Below are 17,716 nucleotides of genomic sequence, written 5' to 3' on the forward strand. Positions count from 1 at the left end.
AGCGGGTGTTTTTATATATTAACACATTGTAGTTGGGTGCTTCAAACAATAGACTCTAGCCTATAGCGGGTGTTTTTATATATTAACACATTGTAGTTGGGTGCTTTAAACAATAGACTCTAGCCTATAGCGGGTGTTTTTATATATTAACACATTGTAGTTGGGTGCTTCAAACAATAGAATCTAGCCTATAGCGGGTGTTTTTATATATTAACACATTGTAGTTGGGTGCTTCAAACAATAGAATCTAGCCTATAGCGGGTGTTTTTATATATTAACACATTGTAGTTGGGTGCTTCAAACAATAGACTCTAGCCTATAGCGGGTGTTTTTATATATTAACACATTGTAGTTGGGTGCTTCAAACAATAGAATCTAGCCTATAGCGGGTGTTTTTATATATTAACACATTGTAGTTGGGTGCTTCAAACAATAGAATCTAGCCTATAGAGGGTGTTTTTCACGATTAGCGCATAAATATATCGCTTTCCTAAAATTGACACAATTTCTAAACCAAATAACATTTTTAATTGAAATTTTCAAAGAAATCATATATGACATTTGATCATCAAAAATAAATTATAATTGCTTTGATTACATCATAATTTCACCACATTTCAAAGCTGAATATAAAAACCTGATATTAATTCAGTAAATAGCATTCAATATTCAATATTTGAAAATTCCAAGTAAAAGATAACATGTTTATTCATATCATATAGTTATATAATAAATAATAATATGTATTTGCCATGCCCGCAATTTTACAATCGCTAGATGTGTGAAATCTGATCGCGTAAATTGAACAGTGTCGCCTAAGGTCGAAGGCGCACACTCAATAACTCATATATGTTTATTTGCTTCTTGTCAAAAAAGAGTCTTTTGCGGTTGTCTCGCCTAATTGAAGAGCCCATTCCACTTATGAATCATAGTATTTCACACTGATAACAAACCCGTATAATGCCGTTTCCTGCCAAAAACCGACAGTCGACAAAAACGGCATTTGCCGTGTCCCGCAGTTGACCGACAGTCTGCGAAAAACGGCAAAGGCCGTGTCCCGACGACAATGTGTTAAATTAAATGTGGATCCCTTTCCCCATTTCTTTTCCTTCCCTGTTACTGTCGGCCTCATAACATAAACCATTTAAGGATATCATAGTCCTACTGGCTCCGGACATCTGGGAGCGTTTGGACTCTTGTTTTATTTTATTTACATAAAATTTCCAAACTACAGTGATTGCTTTATTTTAAAATGTTGTTATTTTTGTTTATTTTCAGGGGTTTTGTATGCTGGCATGATGTTGACCCCTAATGGCCCCAAGACCCTGGAGTTCAACTGTAGGTTTGGGGACCCAGAGACCCAGGTCATCCTTCCGCTCTTAGAATCTGACCTCTTGCTCATCATGGAGGTAAAGAAACACACACACCAATATTTCATCATACTCTAAATTCTAGCTTACGCCTATTTAAATATTCTAGACGCATTAATAAACCATAGCTGTAAACAAAACATTAGCTTCATCCAGACGGCCGTGGCTTTAACATAATCAAATTGAGTGCAGCGATTGTAGACTTAAAGCTCGATGTCTCAATCCTCGGCTTCCTCCTGTGTGTGTCTCAAAGGTCTGTTCCAAAATCATCCATAACTCTTCAACACTGATAAACTTGCTGTGTCATCCCAATGTCGGTAGTGCTGTATAGCAAAGTCCTCGTTCCTCAAACAGAAGCAATCACAAAAAATATATATTAGTGTTAAGATTTATTAGAGGATAGTATTTTGTTTTAAGTCGTCCCGGAGTCACGTCCTTTCTTCTTCCTTCTGATTTTAAGAATAATCCATCTTCTTGCTCGTGAAGGAGCAGTGCGCGAGGAGCTGGCAGCGGGGGCTGCGCTACCTGCTCGCCTCGCCTTTACAAAGAACTTTTCTGAAAGACCCGGAGCGTTCATGACCAGGTTATATGTAACTTAACATTCGGACGCCTTCGGCAAACTCCGGCTAGTATTGAGATTGCTTCAGTAGGGATGTGTCGATAGAATATACATATAGTAAATGTGACCAATTGCTCAAGTGAATATGTTCCTAACTGTGACTTGTGATTTTAATAATACTTTCAGGCCTTTCAACTATTTATGAACTTATTGGCTAGTTGGGAATGCCCCATGCTGTCTGGACAAAGCTATTGATGTATGCCCTGAAGAGATAAACCGATAGAAGGGTCTTGTGGAGATGAAGTTTTGAAGATTGGTTTAGATCACACTTTGGACTGAAAGACGGATGTGTGTGGTTTTCAGGCTTGTTGCAACGGTACTCTTAACACCTCGGAAGTGGCTTGGAAGTCGGGAGTGCACACTGCGGGAGTGGTGATGGCCTCCAAGGGCTACCCGGAGACTGCTACAAAGGGCTGCGTTATAAGCGGTAAGGATTATATTTTGAGTAAACCTTGTTCATTTATATTTTGGTTTTTTGAAGAGCGACAAACATCATAATTCATCCCACTTCCTTGTTTCTTGTGCAACGACTTAGCTAATAGAGAATTGAACCCGCAATGCCACAGTGGGAACCCGATGCTTTTGACCGCTTGGCTATCAACTGGTATTTAAAAAATACAAAATCAGGAAAAAATTATCTTGAATAGGTAACATAGACATTTAAACACCTTTTTTGTTTGTAATTTCTAGGTCAACAATTTAGCTCTTCTATCATGTAACTTTGAAATATCCTTTTAACCAGTGGAAGCTGGTGACTTTGAGTTTGCTATATTGCCATGATTTAAAAATACAAATATATTATTGTAGCCCCAGATTTTTTTTTTAAACTAATTTTTTTTATACATATTCAGAATTTTAAAATTAGGCAAGTTGCAGCCCCGAATTGCTGAAAATCTCCATACAAAAAAATAATTTTTGGAACAAAACCCATTTCTGGCTCGACAAAACATTAATAAGTTTTAAAAATTTATTTATTTTTACATATTTTTCAATCGCACTCTAGCACAAATTAAACCGAATAAACTGTTGCTGTTTGTTTAAAATTTTTAAAATTTTCAATAATATATTTTTTTCTTTTATATATTCAATTTATAAAAAAACAATAATAAAAACAATGTAAGACAGGATCCTGTGTTCGATACCCAGTTGAGATCGTTACCTTTTTATTTTTCTGTGTCTTGTTCTGTTTCATTTAGATTTATTAGTATTATCTTCTTCTTCAATTATAAATTACAGTTTGATAATGCCTTCAGAATGCGAAAAAACTGTCACATGCAATAATAATTACAAGCAGAACTTGTTTATAAATAAACAGTTTTTTGTAAATAAATAATAATATCATTATTTATAAAAGAAAAGCTTAAAATTAAAATGGAGTTCTACAAATTAAATATGATAACAATAAATATGGTCAATAATAATTCCTTTCATAAAAGCTCTAAGAATAAAGAAAAAACTGTCTTAAAAACCTATATTGTTGCAGGTACGAGCATGGTGTCCAGCCTGCCCGACCACATGATTTTCCATAGCGGCACGGCACGCTCCTCCAACGGGGCGCTAGTGACGGCCGGGGGCCGTGTGCTTCTGGTGGCCGTGACCTCACCCACACTGCGGGGCGCCGCCTCGCTGGCAACGGCAGCTTGTAAGCAGCTCACCTTCCCAGGGGCGCACTTCCGCAAGGACATCGCCCACAAAGCTTTCTCCAAGTAAACCGAGACTCATTCCTCCCCCTCTAATTCATTCTGACTTATATATATCTATAAACCCACCTAACAACGTAGAACAACCAAAATAATTCCTCTGGTTGTAAGGCTCTTTCTCCTTAGGGATACTAGATGATTCAAATATTTTGGATACTACGCCATCTGCTTGGAGGAATTCGTCAACAATGCCAGTCTCCCACGACCAGCCGGGCAGTTGTTCCCACTCATGGCATTGAAACTTTAAACTTGGCGTCACTTGTAACAGACATTTTGTAACAATGCGTGTGCTTTAGATCAATGGTAGGAACAAAACAGATAACAAAGAATGATGGAGTATACAAATAATAACAGCAACTGTTTGGTTGATTGCATTCAGTTTTGAAGTTTCAAGAATCCAACGAAGATTGGTGGCGACGCAGGTCATGCGATTTCAGTATTGACTTGTATGGACTGAGCGCAATAAGTTGGTTGCGAAGTGAGTACACAACACGAGTATCGGATACTTGCGTATCCCTATGGAAGGTGGGCCTAAAAGTACAGACAGAGGCTGCTCTGGTGAAGTGTCTAATAAAAAAAATTAAAACGGTAATAGCAAATATTTGAAAATAGGTGCGGCAAGTGGTGTGCAAGTAACCTCACAACATACCCCTTTTGTATATGCCACAGTCCTACTGGCATCCCGGTGGTTGGGAGCAGTTGGTACAGCAGTTGTGTGGTTTTTACAATAAAAAAAGTGCATCGCCTCGCCCTTACACGCGACACCATATCTGGATTAGAGATGTCTCAAAATGGAACAGAGATCACTATCAAAAAAAAGTATTATCGTGATTTATTTTTTGGGTATTGTGCCGTGTTGCGCTACCTCCTGCTTTAGCCAACGTTTCGGACACCGTTGCAGTGTCTATGACGGAATTAGCGATCTGAGATGTCTGTAGCATCGAACTCTAATAATTAACAACTGAAATCTGAAGACAAACTCGTACTATTAATTTTTCTCCGATTAATTCTGCATTTCTATTTCAGATATGCCCTGATTTTTTAAGAACTTATTTTTAGTAAGCCATTTATAAAGTTATTCACTACTCTTGATCAAAACTAAAAAAAAAAATTATACTTGCATTCTTCTGTGCAGTCCTAAAGTCCTAATTAAATATGGACCTTTTGTAGATAGTTATTGTGTGCTTAAACTAATATACAAAAAAAAAAACTTTGCAAAAAATTTCTCAGCTGGGTGTAAAACAAACAAGCATTCAAAATCTTGCATGCATTTTATATTTTATTTCTGTGCATTTTTGTTGCTTTTGCATTTATTTCAACCATGTAATGAGCCTCTTGCTGCCTTTTCAATTGGCTTCATCAATGATTGATGAATTGATTTTCCTTCTCCACGTAAAAGCTAAAAAAACTTTTTAAATGATATTTTTAATCAAATAAAAAAATGGGATTTAATTAGTGTGAAATGCTAATAATTTTTTTTAAATGATTTTTTATAGTGAATAAAATAATTAGCTTGTGACTTTACTGCATAAAAATAATCTGAGATTTTATCTTCCTTTTTATTATAATACTCCGTACTGTGTTTCTTAATGAAACCAGACAGTGAAATTGTCAATTTCAGCTTGTGCATGTTGATTTTACGTAATTGTAAAATAAACTCATTATTTTCTATTTATTGAAACAATCGTGAACCCTTGATTAAATCCATAATTAATGAAAATATAAACTAATATCTATGCTTTGATTAGGGGGGTAAAAACATAGGATAAATAATTTTTAGTTTCAATGCCGCTCAACAAATATCATTAGAGTGTAAATTTTCAAGTTAGAATATTTAGTTTATGTAGTTTGAAGGTGTCTCCATAGGTGTCAGTAGTAGTACTACATGACAGAGACAACTGTCAGACGTTTGGGTCTAATACCTGAATGGTTACGAAGATAACCGATGTTAATAAGATACAGGCGAGCATCTTCAGTCAGTATCTCCCCCGCTTCAGAATAATTTAGATCACCTATAATTTAGAACAGACGTGAGTCCAGTTAGATATTTATCATAGATAGGTCTCAGTAATCTCAGACATACTAAAGTATTCTTAAAATCTCCTGATCATCAGGTGTATTACTAATCAAAGAGGAAATTAACAGTATACCACATAATAAGATGTACTTAGTAATGTGGTGGTGCTTTTGGCAGGTGCGGCGGCCTCTCCTATCTGGACAGCGGAGTGGACATTGAAGCGGGGGCGGCCCTGGTGCGCGCCATCGAGCCAGCCGCGCGGGCCTCGCACCGCGCCGGGGTGCTGGGGCGCCTGGGCTGCTACGGGGGCCTGTTTCAGCTGGCCAAGGAGATGTGCGTGGGCCCCGACGGCAAGAAGAGGCCCTTCAAGGACCCCGTGCTGGTGGAGGGGACAGACGGAGTGGGCACAAAGCTGAAGGTTATTTCAATTAATATTATATTACGAATTAGGGTATGCTGGAATAACAGTCAACACACTGTGGTTCAATTGTCTTTGTAAAGATTTTCTAGGTTACCGCCATTAAGTATTGGAATACTTTTGGTAAATATTCGGAATCGCTGGACAAGGATTATATGAAATATTTTTAAATAAAACCTTCTGATTTACCTTAATTACTATAAAAGGAATCTGACTGCATTTGGGATATTTTTAATTTTTGCATTTTAATTTTTAATTACGTAAATCGAAAATTCACTTTCGTTGTATGGGATGACAGCTGGAATGATTTCTGTTGATGACATTTTCTCTGGTTGGTATTCTTGATACGAGTAGCTAGAATTTGAATCATTTCGGAATGCAAATTCTAGTAAGGTACTGTTTTGGCCAAACTCGAAAAATAAAATATTTTTATGTTACTTATAAAACTTAAATTATTTATATTTAGGTAATATTATAATTATTGTTTTATTTAACCTAAACTATAGTAACCTAACCTATAATAATCAAACCTAAACTAACCTAACCTAACCTATAATAATCAAACCTAAACCAACCTAACCTAATCTAACCTATATCCTAATAATAATCCTACCTAACCTATATCCTAATAATAATCCAACCTAACCTAACCTAACCTAACCTATATCCTAATAATAATCCAACCTAACCTAACCTATATCCTAATAATAATCCAACCTAACCTATAATAATCCAACCTAACCTAACCTATATCCTAATAATAATCCAACCTAACCTATAATAATCGAACCCAACCTACAATAATCCAACCTAACCTATAATAATCCAACCTAACCTAAACTAACCTATATCCTAATAATAATCCTACCTAACCTATAATATCCAATCTATCCTAACCTAACCTAAATCCTAATAATAAACCAACCTAACCTATAATAATCCAACCTTACCTATAATAACCCCACCTTTTTTAATTTTTCTATTTTATAAAACATACCTAAATATCTTCATTTTATTTTTCGAGTTTGGCTAAAATAGTACCTTACTAGTATTTGCACATGGTAAAAAATATAGCCACTCGTATCAGAAATACAAACAAAAGAAAATTTTATCAACAGAAAGCATTCCAGCTGTCATCCCATACAACGAAAGTGAATTTTCGATTTACGTAATTAAAAATTAAAATGCTAAATTTAAAAATATCCCAAATGCAGTCAGATTCCTTTTATAGTAATTAAGGTAAATCAGAAGGTTTTATTTAAAAATATTTCATATAATCCTTGTCCAGCGATTCCGAATAATTACCATACTTTTAACTGATTGATTCATATTTACAATGACTTAAATAAACACCCTAAGAGAGGACTTGGCATACCAATAAAAATTTCTGTCCAAACCGTAGAACAAAAATGGCTGCCCAGATGGTGGCAACGCCAGACCGTTTCCATGGTTATTTTTTATTCAGTGACTTGTCATATTTTTGTCGTTTGGGGGAAATAACAATTATTTCTTACATAACCCATTAAATAAAATGCATTTTTGTTTGTACAATACTGTATTTAAGGAAATCATAATAATAATCAATTTTCTAAACGTGGATACATAGTATTTTTTACCCCATAACCTAATAAACATAATTGTACATTACATGCAATGTTCTGTTGACGAAACATTCTTCAAAATGTATTCAACACAAGAGTTCTTGGTTGACTTCCAACCCTCGTGTCGCATAGATTTGAAGCACCTTTTTTTTTCGCTACTACGGGCACCGCTTGGAAATCTAAAAAAGTGCACTTATATCACAAATATATTATGTTACTAAACAAAACAAATCATAACGCAACTTGGGTAGGAACTTTCACCAACAGTTGGAATAGTGATTTCCTAATATTCCATTCTTAAAGTGTAACAAAGAAAAGAAAATAATTTCCTTTGTTTAGCGAAGGTCTAAAATATTAATCGCTGGTATATGATATATCATTGAATGGTGCTTCTCTAAATAATAAAAAAAAGTCGCTATCCGCGTCTGTCTGTTTGTGCGCTTAATTCTTCTAAACTACACAACGGATTTTGATAGGGTTTACACTATCATTTAGAAAATTTCTTCCAAAGGGTTTATTTATATAAGACATATTATATTTATAGAAAGTAGAGAAAATTCAATGTTTTGTAATTACGTCCACAAAAAAATTCCGGTCCTTACATTGCTAACGCTGACTAAACCTTATTAGATGCATCAAAATAATGTACTACCCAATTGTATATCTTAAAAAGGCCTAAAGAAATGTCTACGGTGGAATATGTCTATCTCCTAAGGTTAACCCTCAGCAACGCCGGGTACACGTCACCTAGTCATTCATAATTCTATGAATATAAATATCAACATGTTATAATGAATATTATCGTTGATATAATTAAAAATAAATTGTTAAAACAGAATATATTAGCCCTGGGCCGCGCCGGTTTTTCGCTGAGCCTCTGTATTTTTATTGTTAATACTGCAAATATTTGTACGGCTGTACTGCCGTTTAATTGGTGAAATATAAAATTTGGCCAGTTTCATAGAGAATAAGCTCCTCGGTGATTAAAACATTTCGGGGTTTTTTTTTCTTTTTTTTTTCTTTATTAAGTGTTTTTATTGGTTTTAACCATAGACATATGAATATTAGTAGACCTGCCCTAAGTGATTAAAAGCGTATTATTCCCCACTCCCCATACCGGTTCCATTGGAGCCGGCTGGGCTCGCGTATGGCCTCAAGTGAATTTAGAAAACGTGACGTCATCATTCTTGTGCGAACTATGGTCGAGGCATCATCGGTTCATTTTACGAAATAACACGGCAAAATGGTGGCTTGTGGTATGAAAACTTGTAAAAATAGATGTGAAAAAGAGAATAAACCCAATTGTCGTATTACATTCCATATATTCATATGGAATGAATTGAATTGAATTCATATGGAATGAATGAATTGAATTCACATTCAATTAGAATATAATTCGTCTATATGGAACCCTTCCTACAAAAACTATGCAAACTCCATTGAAAGAATCCAACATAAATTTCTCAGAACAATTAACTTCAAATTAGGAATTCCCTCTGACGACATTGATTACGATTCATTATTACAATTAATGCATCTCTTATCGTTAAAACATAGAAGAATACTTAATGATCTAATTTTTTTATTTAAAATAATCAATCACCGGTTTGACTCCCCTGAATTAACTTCGTTGATAAACTACCATGTTCCTTGTAGACAAACTAGACTCAAGTCACCTTATTATTGCAACAATACTGGAACTAACGCAGAACAAAATTCAATAATACATCGCTTGCACAGATTAGGCAATGAATATTCCAACATCGATCACGCTGATTGTCTATTATCATATAAAAGATGCATAAAACAAAAATTGTCGAATAATACCATACCATCATAATGTTTATGTACTTCAGATTAAAAACTACTAGTACTCGATAGGTAGAAGCTGATATCAGTGCATTATATATTATCAGTCATCATAGGTACTATGTAAAACTTTATCGGACTGTCAAGCAGTGTCGCACATTATTATTATACACGCGATTCTCCCATCTATTACTTTTGTTTCCTTTTCATATTATAATAGTATATATTTTATTCTTTTCATTTTCTAATAGTTTATACCTTTCTAATAGTTTATACCTTTTGTTTCCTTTTCATATTATAATAGTATATATTTTATTCTTTTCATTTTCTAATAGTTTATACCTTTCTAAAATTTTTATTTTATTTTTTACAAACTCTTATTGCCTTTCAGACATTTTATAAGCACTTCATTCTTGCTTATACTACTTTATTGTAGATTATTACATATAATGTCTTACTTTGACTTAATACTATACTACAGATTACTACTTATATTTTATTTATGTCTCTTTTTTTCATACTTTTAACCTTACTACTATTTACTGATTATACCGTTATACTTACATTTATATTGTTGCATTCCTTATGTTGCTGTACTATTCTCTGTAATTTAGTATGTGAATGGCACATGTTGTGCCGTATATGTGAAAATAAATAAATAAATAAATAAATAAGCATTATTTTACTTTATTTTAAGCATATTCACATCGTATAATATGGATCAGTTGTAGAAACATATACTATCACATCGAGATAAGTCTGGACGCGAAACACAAAGCTGGTTGGTTGCTGGGAAGTAAATTATGAACATTTATAAAAGTGTCTTAACTAAATACGTAAACGAAATATTCGACTCTGAAAATAGAAGAAATTTATTTTGCCGAATTTGGACTTCGCAAATTTGTTCATAACGTGGCGAGTAATTTGCGCTCCCATGTAAAAATGTCTATTCATTCAAAAGCAGATTTTACTTTTAAGAACTAAATGGTGATATTATAATGCGAGATGCCTATTTACTGTCAGATTGATTTATTGACGAATCACAGTCAGCTTTACCCCCTTCGTTCTTCAACAGTTGATTTTACCCCTCATCTTTAATTTCTAGTCTATATATTCATATGTCTGTGGTTTTAACAGTTTTTAGGTGTGTTAAAACCACCAAGCTAGGCACATGCCCGTATTGTGGTGGTTGATTAACCGGTCAGCAACGTAAGCAGATATACACGATAAAATAACGATAGCAGTCAAGTACAATAAGCGTGTTTACATGTCAACGCGTGTCTCTCCATAGAAATCGTTCTTACTCCGTTATTATTTTAGTTACATCCCTCAAACAAAAACTAAAAGGTCGATTATAGATCAAGCTACACATCACTACCAAGTTGTCTATGGAAATACAAAACAGGAATCTGCTGACAGTCGCATAATTGACACAACATTTTTACCCGCGCAAAATGTCTGCCGGTAGCGCCGCGCGCTTCACATATTAAATTTTTATAAAATATTTTTATATGAAATGATAAAAAAATGAGGTGATAAAAGTGTTTATTACACATATATACAATAGAATAAATATTTTTGTTTACATAATCTGTGATTTTAGTACCATTTTCACCTAAAAACATGACGTGAGTCATTTTTAACCTATTTTTAATGTTTGCGTTCTAAATTTTAATATTTAAAAATGCTAATATTTATTTGTAATATAATAATTTGAAAGCTTATTTTGTAACTTTTCTAAAACAGTTTTTACTATTCGGCTACGTTCAGAAATGTTTCATTTATAGAGCTTTAATTGTGAAGCGGTAATAACAAAAAGTTTTCGTAAAATGTCATTTCGTTAAAGACAGTTAAAGTGCTTACATGGCGATTTTCGGAGGGGTTAAATATACAGTACGGCTCTTTGAAAATTGTAATTTTTGTTGTAAACCAGTAAAATAAACAAACATATTTTTTAAATTTTATTCTGTATATAGATAAAAGTGTGTATAGATAAATACATTCATAGGAAACAATCTGAAATAGTCTGCGGTTATTTTTTTTATATTAACTCCACGCAGGAGGCCCTGAAGAAAATAATTTCCCTCAGGGCCTATGTCGTCTTTGGGGATGCTGTGTGGAGGGTCTTTTTGTGGAGAGGAAGGAGTGAACATGGGTCTTGAAGAGTCCATGTTGTAGGAGGGAGGAAACACAGAGGCCGGCAGTTCGTTCCACAGCCGAGCTGTTGAACTTAAGAACGAATCGTAGAAGCGACCCGTTCTCATGTGACAAATGTCAACCGTGTACAAATGTTGGGCGCGCGTTTGGCGTGTATCCCGACTACGCATCGGTGCCGAAGGGATCAATGACGCTAGTTCCTCAGAGCATCTTCCATTGTAATACCGATAGAACAAGGACAGCATACCTACCTGACGCCTGTGCTCTAAAGATTGCAGTCCGTTTGTTAAGATTGGGGAATCTATCAAACGGACCGCCCGTTTTTGCACAGAGTCAAGGGTTTTTATCAGGTATTTAGGGGCTCCGGACCAGAGATGGCTGCCAAATTCGACAGTAGGGCGCACTTGCGATTTGTATAGGGTGAGCAGTTGTGTACTATTAAAGTATCTGCGGGCCCTGTACAGTACGCCCAGCTTCTGAGAGGCCAGCTTTACTCTGGCTTCGATGGAGCCCCCATACCTGAGCTGGTCACTTATAGTTACACCAAGCATATCAATGGAAGGCCTGTTCGGAAGATTGCTTCCGTTGAAGGAGACTAGATTATCATTTGGATCCCTTTTAGACGTAATCAGACAGGATTGGGTCTTTGAAACATTAAATTTGACGAGATTATTTTTACCCCAGGAGGAAATACTCTCGAGATAACCGTCCATTCTCTGCTTCAAAGCCCTCCGAGCCGTTGCAGTTTGTGTGCCCTTCGGGGGCTTGTCAAACAAAAAGCTTTAAAAGGTTATAAATAAACCAAGTCTTCCTTTTTCTCAATTATTTTTGCATTTACATTTCTCAATTCAATTTCAAATCATAAAGCAAATGATATCTAATTACACCAGCGCCATCTGCTCTTCCAACTTTCCAGATTACCCGCCATTCTTTAGCACCTTCAGATCAGTGATGTCGTCAAGGAAACAATAATGTTTTTAATCATTGTAGATCGCCGAGGCTCTTGACAAATATGACACCATCGGAGTGGACCTGGTGGCCATGTGTGTGAATGACATCCTGTGCGCCGGCGCCGAGCCGTTCGCCTTCCTGGACTACATCGCCTGCGGCAAGCTGGACGTAGAGGTGGCCGCCAAGATCGTGGAGGGGATAGCGCAGGCCTGCAAGGAATCAGGCTGCGCCCTCTTAGGTCTGATTCATACACCTTAAAATTCAATTGATTACATCTTTTTTTTATTAAAAACAATAAATAAACAACTTGCTGATATTATGTTGTGGGTTCCGTTTATTAAACATCTTATGTAAATAAGAAAATTGATGTTCAACAGGCAATTAGAATGTTAACATGCATTTAGAATGTTAACAGGCATTTAGAATGTTAACAGGCATTTTGAATGTTAACAAACCACAAACCTAAACAAAATCAAGGAAATCTACAGATACCATTTTTATTGGTTATCTTTTGTTTTTAACTTTGTAAATTTTTGTGGGAGTTTGGATTTTTGGTTTAACCCCGATTTCCGCAAATATTATATTCACCGCTAGTACTTACTGCCAAAGCAATAATTTATGGTATAATTTAAATTAGTTAAAAAAATCAACCTGTAAAAACAATACTGTAATACATCTATTTTTATTAATACAAAAAAGAAATATATATTTTCTGGTTTGACTCAGGATTGAACCTTCCTCCTAAGAGACTGTAGTGAACCGCGCTAACAAGTGAGATAAATCCCGTATTGGTTAGGACTTATTTTGTATATTAACTGCTGTAATGTCTTCTAATTTCAGAGAAATGTCCGATTGTGTATGCGTGGTTAACACTAAAAGTTGATAGAATGCATTGTCATCAACAACGAGTATATCTGCAGAGTTTCAGCTCGATCAGATGTCTGGAAGGGAGTTAATTTCCACTTCCAAGATTTGCATTCATTCATTTACTAAAACAAAATTGAAATAGATGTATTTAATGTATTTATGAGCCAAAATGTAAAATTAGTTCATTTAATATTTCAATTCAAAACACGATAGTATTGAATTAACTTTTCTTATATTTAGGCGGGGAAACTGCCGAAATGCCAATAATGTACGACCGTGGCAAATACGACCTCGCCGGCTTCGCCGTAGGCATCGTAGAAAATGACCAACAGCTCCCGAGGATCTCCGACATCCACCCCGGAGACATCGTCCTCGGCTTCCCATCCACCGGAGTACACAGCAATGGCTACAGTCTCGTCCAGCGAGTCATCACCAACTCCAAGACCCGACTTGAGGACCTGGCTCCGTTCAGCAGGACAGGAAAGACCTTCGGAGAAGAACTGTTGATTCCGACCGGACTATATGTGAAGCCGCTGTTGAAAGCTGTGAGGAGTGGCGAGGTGAAGGCGCTGGCTCACATAACGGGAGGAGGAATCCTGGAGAATATTCCCAGGGTATTGCCGCCCGGTGTCATCGTCAGGCTGGATGCCTTGAAGTTCACAATTAATCCTGTGTTTGGATGGCTCGCTGCAATGGGTAAACACTTTTTGAATGTGTATTAGTTAATAAGCTTCTCTAATCAATCCCCTTTGAACATAAACATAAGAAATGCCACGTGGCCGTGTTCCAAATTTCCACTACAAAACTGTGTTTTGCCATCATTACCAAATTCATATGGGGTGGATATATACATCCATTTTGAATTTTTGACATTTGATCGGTTAATTAAATTAAAATGGTAGTGACAAATAACACATTTTTTATTGGTTTGTTAGTTAAAATAATTTTAAGAGAGAAAAAATGTAAAAAAATCTACCTTCTAATAATTGGTTTAATTTTCCCAAACCAGGAGGAATATCAGAATTTGAAATGCTGAGAACATTCAACTGTGGAGTGGGCCTGGTGGCCATTGTCGCTGCTGCGGACGTGGAACATGTCCTCAGTCTGATCGACGATCCTGTCACTGTCATCGGTCACGTCGAAAATAGAATCAATGGTATGCTAATTCATATTTATTTATTTTTCTATTCAGTTTACTGTTATAAAGCAAGAATAATTACGTGATATTTGTATTGCAGAGGGTGAGGTAGGAATGATGTGTACTGTTACTGTTGCAGTGGTTAGTGAACATGAACTCCTCACTAGGAGAACCTGTGTTGAGGTATGATTTCAGATATGGGGTCGTTGCCCTGCATTATACATCTGCCCCGATGATGGACCCTGTAACGCTGTCTGAAATAATGCTTAAAGAAGGAAAATATATCACTCTGCTGAGGTCACATGTTTTACAGTTAGGAAGGGTTGTTTCACAGAATTTCAGCAATTAATCAAATTTCAAAGTTAATATTAAAGTTATGTGAAAGTTCTGTTTAAGTTATGTTATTATCTAAGTACTGTGAAACAACAGGCCCATACAGAAATATAAACAACCCGTCCTTGGTGTTTTTGGTATTATATTTCATTTGTCTGTATGCAGGCAGCCACCAGGTGATGGTGGAGAACTTCAAGCAGGCTATGGAGCCTATGGTCAGCCAGTACGGAACCAACCTGAGCCTGACGCTGCCCCCCGAGGGCCTCTCCTACAAGGACTCTGGTGTGGACATTGAGGCTGGAGATTCACTGGTTAAGTTAATCAAGCCTCTGGCTAGGTAAATATAACCGTTTTTTACTGTTTTATCACAACCGGTTTTTCATTTCTTCTCTCTGTAAATTTGTTTGTACGTTCCGTTTCAAAATGGTGACCATTTTAATGGTTCAATAAAGACTCTTTTCAAATATGAAATCGTTGTGTTTATTTGAACTTTCTTATTTGCAATATAATGGTACGTACCTGAAAAAGTTAAAAAAAATAATAAATAGTGATGTGTCTTTGGCAACGGCATAAACAAATAACCAACGTTGGAATGACTTCGTCGCGCAAAAATACGCAGAATCGAGACGCTCTATGATGATCTGGATTGAAAATGGTAGGCCCCATGAGGGCTCCATCACAGTGGAAAGAAAGTTAAAGCGTGCAGCGTTCAAACTAGCATTGAAAAAATGTCAAAACGACTCCGAACAAATTCAAATGGATAAAATAGCTGGAGCTTTACATAGCCGTGACTTTAAACAGTTTTGGAATAAGACAAATAAACACTGCAACATACGATGTAAAATTCCGTGCAATATAAATGGAGAAACGAACACTAAAGCTATTGCTAACATTTTTGCAGAACACTTCGCCACCTCTTCTCCGACCTCTCCAATCCCCGCAAGCGAACCACCACTGAGTCGTTTAACAAACCAAGACAGCGGCTTATTGATCACAGCAGACATGGTCATTACCGCCCTGAGACAAATGAAAACTGGGAAATCAGCGGGTCATGACGGACTGAGTACCGAACACATCAAACACGCTGGAGGACCGATTTTTCTACTGCTGGCGAGTTTGTTTACCGACATCTTGAAGAACGGATACTTGCCAACAAATATGACAAGAACTATAATAACACCTGTTCTCAAATCTAAATCGTTGGACTCTACCTCCCAAGACAGCTATAGATCGATCTCAATTGCCACCACCATTGCACGATTATTCGAACGTCTATTATTAAACAGTATCGGACCCAGTCTGGAAACCTATGACAGCCCTTATTAGATCCAGGGTGGCAGGAATGAGGGAAAGGATAAGAAGCTCTGGAAATATCCTCACTATGGAAGCCCGCCTCACTCCATCCTCCAGCATTGACGCACACTGGACAAAAATACTAGCGCCTAATGTAGTCACGGCTCCCTAAAGGCTTCAACTTTCTATTATTTTATCATTTTATTCTATTTTATTTTCAATTTATTCTGTTTTCTTTTCTTTGTCTTTCTGTTCTATCTTTTTGTTTTTGATTATATATTTTATTGTATCTCTATATGGAATGTGTGGGACTGCACTAACCTCCCCACATACCGGAATAAACACCTTATTATTATTATTATTATTATTTGGAAAAATTGTATAATTCCTTATTTGAAATAAAAAAAATGTTACATAAAATATTTATGGTTTATAATTAAGTAGTAGGTAGGTATTTATGTAGGTACATTTTGGTTTTGATTTATTACATAAGAGATAATTAGAATTATACATTTTGTACGTTAGGTCTACTGTTGACAGAACTACATATTATTGGTCATTTATTAACAGTCAATAATTAGATCATTATTTATGTTACGTATTATTTAAAAATCATCAGCACATCCATAAGTTTATCAAATTATAAAAATGCAAATCCAACAAAGATGAAGCAAAGAGCATGCAATAGGTACTTGTAAGACAAAACCAATGCAAAAATATAATAATATACCACCCTTTCTGTTAAAATAATAATATATTTTATTCTTTGATAGAACAACTACCCGCGAAGGCGTACTGGGCGGTCTGGGAGGCTTCGGTGGTCTGTTCCGGATGCGTGGCGTGGCGGGCTCCTACAAAGACCCCGTGCTAGTCATGTCCACGGATGGCGTGGGCACCAAGCTGAAGATAGCGCAGGACTGCCAGCGTCACGATACCATTGGCATCGACCTGGTGGCCATGTGCGTCAACGACATCCTGTGCAACGGCGCTGAGCCTCTCACCTTCCTGGACTACTTTGCGTGCGGCTCGCTGGACGTGGGCGTCGCCAGGGAGGTCATAGCCGGCATCGCTAAAGGTTGCCAGCAGTCCAAGTGCGCCCTTTTAGGTAATATCCATTTTTAATTTGTTTTTTCTATTATGCCGTTTTTTACTCTTAAAAAAATTTATTACTGAATTTCAATTATTTTCTGTACCTCTCATACAAGACACAGCATGTGTCGTATCATAAACCTCTGTTTGCTGTCAAGTGTTGGTAAATGTGTTATAATATATTATTAGCCTCATCGGATGGAAGATCTGAGAAAAATCATATAAAATGACTAAAATCCACAAATCAAAGAAATATCAGATATGCCTGTAAGGGAGAGTACTTCAAAGCCAATGGCGCAGAGTGGGGTGGTAGCACGGGCATGCCCGTTTTAGTGGTATGTCAATAAATCCATC

The 17,716-nt window shown here is 36.2% G+C and overlaps 1 protein-coding gene across 2 annotated transcripts in view; it reads left to right on the forward strand.

Annotated features, from left to right (window-relative positions):
- Gart (trifunctional purine biosynthetic protein adenosine-3 Gart) overlaps positions 1-17,716 on the forward strand; it is a 58,023-nt gene that overhangs the window by 32,048 nt on the left and 8,259 nt on the right. For both annotated transcript variants that reach the window (XM_089636399.1, XM_089636398.1), the window contains exons 6-14: positions 1,279-1,409; positions 2,293-2,416; positions 3,473-3,695; positions 5,884-6,124; positions 12,682-12,880; positions 13,750-14,205; positions 14,519-14,665; positions 15,146-15,317; positions 17,047-17,378. In XM_089636399.1, the coding sequence (XP_089492525.1) occupies positions 1,279-1,409; positions 2,293-2,416; positions 3,473-3,695; positions 5,884-6,124; positions 12,682-12,880; positions 13,750-14,205; positions 14,519-14,665; positions 15,146-15,317; positions 17,047-17,378 (2,025 nt within the window). The remainder of the gene's footprint in view (positions 1-1,278; positions 1,410-2,292; positions 2,417-3,472; positions 3,696-5,883; positions 6,125-12,681; positions 12,881-13,749; positions 14,206-14,518; positions 14,666-15,145; positions 15,318-17,046; positions 17,379-17,716) is intronic.

Source organism: Hesperophylax consimilis, chromosome 10, assembly GCF_061612785.1.
Source record: "Hesperophylax consimilis isolate HC1 chromosome 10, BYU_Hcon_1.0, whole genome shotgun sequence".
Lineage (NCBI taxonomy): Eukaryota > Metazoa > Arthropoda > Insecta > Trichoptera > Limnephilidae > Hesperophylax > Hesperophylax consimilis.